The following is a 2,500-nucleotide window of genomic DNA, read 5'->3' on the forward strand; positions in this document are numbered from 1 at the left end:
TGAGGAGGTGAAGCCCCGTGAGCGATCCCCCTCACAACAAGTGCAACGGCCCCCAGTAGTTAAGGAGGTCCAAGCCATTCCACCCGAACAGGTTCTTGCGCCCACACCACGGGATGAGCCAGAAACTTCCACCCCTTCAGTTCCTATTGTGCGGCAGGTTAGGATAGAGACCAGCCCAGGCGTAATGCGTCTTGCTACTCTTGTGGTATCTGGGCCTCCCGGCAGGGCTCCGGTGAGCTCTTTCCCTTTTTCAGTTGCTCCTAGACCTCCCCTTGGAGCTCTCCCCCAATGTACATGACAACTGACTCCTCCCCCAACCTAGGCCAGAGCCTTGGGTAATGCTGTGGTGCCCTGGTCATCATTCCACTGAGCCCTGTAGAGTTTTGCATAGTGTAGCATTCCGTATGTACACTGCACTAGACTCATGAGAAATATGGGGTTATTAGACTGAAGCCAAAGAAGTAGCTTATTGCTTCTCTGAATTGTATGAAAACTGTGTCGCTAAAATATTAGAAGTCTTTAAGGTTAAGTATGACTTCGATATGTTGATATGATTTATGTGGAGGATAAACCAAAAAAAATTTGTAGCAATATCATCATGCTAAATGGTTGTTCAAGATTGTGTGATTGCAGCCTATTTGGTTTTCTTTTGAAATCATCCATATTTTTGGCCATTGAGTTACTTTTATTTATAAGCCTTTATTGATTTTCTAACAGGCTCTTACATTAACAGCCTACTCATAAGAAAAATTGCTTTATCCCAGAGCAACAAAAAGTATTTCATAATTAACTGCAATTTTTACACAATTGCTTTATAAATTTCCTTATTGCACTCCTGAACAGTAAATATGTCATTCTTATACCTTAATGAGTGGTAATTTTCTGGTGTTTTTAATTTTTGGTGTAATCTGTTATTATGCTTGCAATTGGAACCTTGCTAGTTTCCTTGTGTAGCATTTGTCTTTGCTTTCATGTTATTTACTAGAAAGGCTTTTTAACATTTGAAAAGTATGATATTACAGGTGAGCTTTCCATCATACAACAGACAGTATTAACCCAAATCAAAACCCTGGCTATAGTTGAAGTTTATAAGTAGAATTTTCTACAGCTAGTAAAAGTTTATTTTTTTTTAAATTAAACTAAAACTATAGATTATTGACTAAGCATTTCCTTCAGCTTATGATATTAGTGCAGGAAAACCCACAATTCTTGTAACCATACTCAACAGATGTAACATGTCCACGTGAAGTACACAGTGCAAAATTGAGTAAGGGATGAATTTACTAACAGATCCAAGTTCTGTCCTTGATCTATGGAAAATAAGAACTTTGTCTATTGCTTTGCTAGTAACTAGAGACCCATATTTCAGGGGACACCTGGAAGGATCCCTGAGCAACAAAAAATGCTGGACGCAGATCGCAAGAAGTCGGAGATGGAAATCATTCTCAACAAGAAGAAGCCTGAGGAACAAGATCCTAAGATAAAGAGCAAGAGATCTTCCTATGCAGAGATCCAGCTTACCTCCCCTACCACCAAAGAGGCTCCAAAACAGGAGTTCAAAACAGAAGTACGTGTGTAGCTGTTTTGAGATTGCAACTGTAATATTTGTTGTTTATCCTAAAGGATTATGTTGCTAGAAAGGGATGATATTTTTTTTTCATTTTCTTTTTCTTTTTTTTGCCAATCATGTCTGAAAGATTCTCTCATCATGATCTAACAGATTTCCATTTTCTTTATAGGACAAACAGGATAACATAAGCAGACAAAATTATTTGTCTTAAGAAATTACAAAATGCATGATTAATTCCATGCTATTTAGTTTGTTTTCATTTTTACCTTTTCCCTTTTTTCTCTCACTTTCTTTTCTCTCCTTTCCCTCCTTCCTATCTCTTTCCTTCTCCCTCACCCTCCCTTCTCTCCCTTTCTCTTGCTATTCCTCCCTTCTTCCCCTTCTTTTCCTCTCTCCCTCCTTCCATTTCTCTTTATTTTCTTCCTTCCTCCTTCTCCCCCTCGCTCATTTAATTTTATTCTAATTCATCCTTATATACATCTTTGGCCATGTTTTCTTAGGTCCGCCATAATGTAGCACCTTCTCGTGGAGTCGGAGAGGCACAGTTGCAGAGAGCCAAGCGTGAGCGCATTATTCCAATCATGCTAGAGGATGACGATGATGATGACGACCGCACCACCAGCGAGAGCCTTTCTCATAGTGAGAGGTAAGAGGTATCAGTTTAAAAGGAATGTTGAATTCTGTGACATAGGGATGCTGGGAAGAAAATTTCTAATGCTATAGGTCATGGAGTGTATACTGAGGGCATGCATATATAAATATTTGATTCCACAGTAACACATTATAGATTTTTTATAATTTTTGCAGTATACAACATTTTTTACGGAGATTTTGAAATCAAAGCTATTATTTGAAAGGAAAGAAGGAAATCTTTAGCCTTCATTTTCATATGGTAAATGAATCTCATAAGATTCCTGGTTTAGTGAGGTT

The 2,500-nt window shown here is 38.6% G+C and overlaps 1 protein-coding gene across 18 annotated transcripts in view; it reads left to right on the forward strand.

The window, feature by feature from the left end:
* Positions 1-2,500, forward strand: part of LOC113823429 (Nuak family kinase 1) — a 142,604-nt gene that overhangs the window by 105,303 nt on the left and 34,801 nt on the right. For 16 of the 18 annotated variants that reach the window (XM_070133980.1, XM_070133984.1, XM_070133985.1 and 13 more), the window contains 3 exons: positions 1-157; positions 1,370-1,567; positions 2,071-2,216. The exon at positions 1-157 is cut by the window's left edge and continues 65 nt beyond it. In XM_070133980.1, coding sequence (XP_069990081.1) covers positions 1-157; positions 1,370-1,567; positions 2,071-2,216 — 501 coding nt within the window. The remainder of the gene's footprint in view (positions 158-1,369; positions 1,568-2,070; positions 2,217-2,500) is intronic. The other 2 variants (XM_070133989.1, XM_027376056.2) reach the window with 1 other exon arrangement.

The sequence above is a fragment of the Penaeus vannamei genome, chromosome 19 (genome assembly GCF_042767895.1).
Source record: "Penaeus vannamei isolate JL-2024 chromosome 19, ASM4276789v1, whole genome shotgun sequence".
Lineage (NCBI taxonomy): Eukaryota > Metazoa > Arthropoda > Malacostraca > Decapoda > Penaeidae > Penaeus > Penaeus vannamei.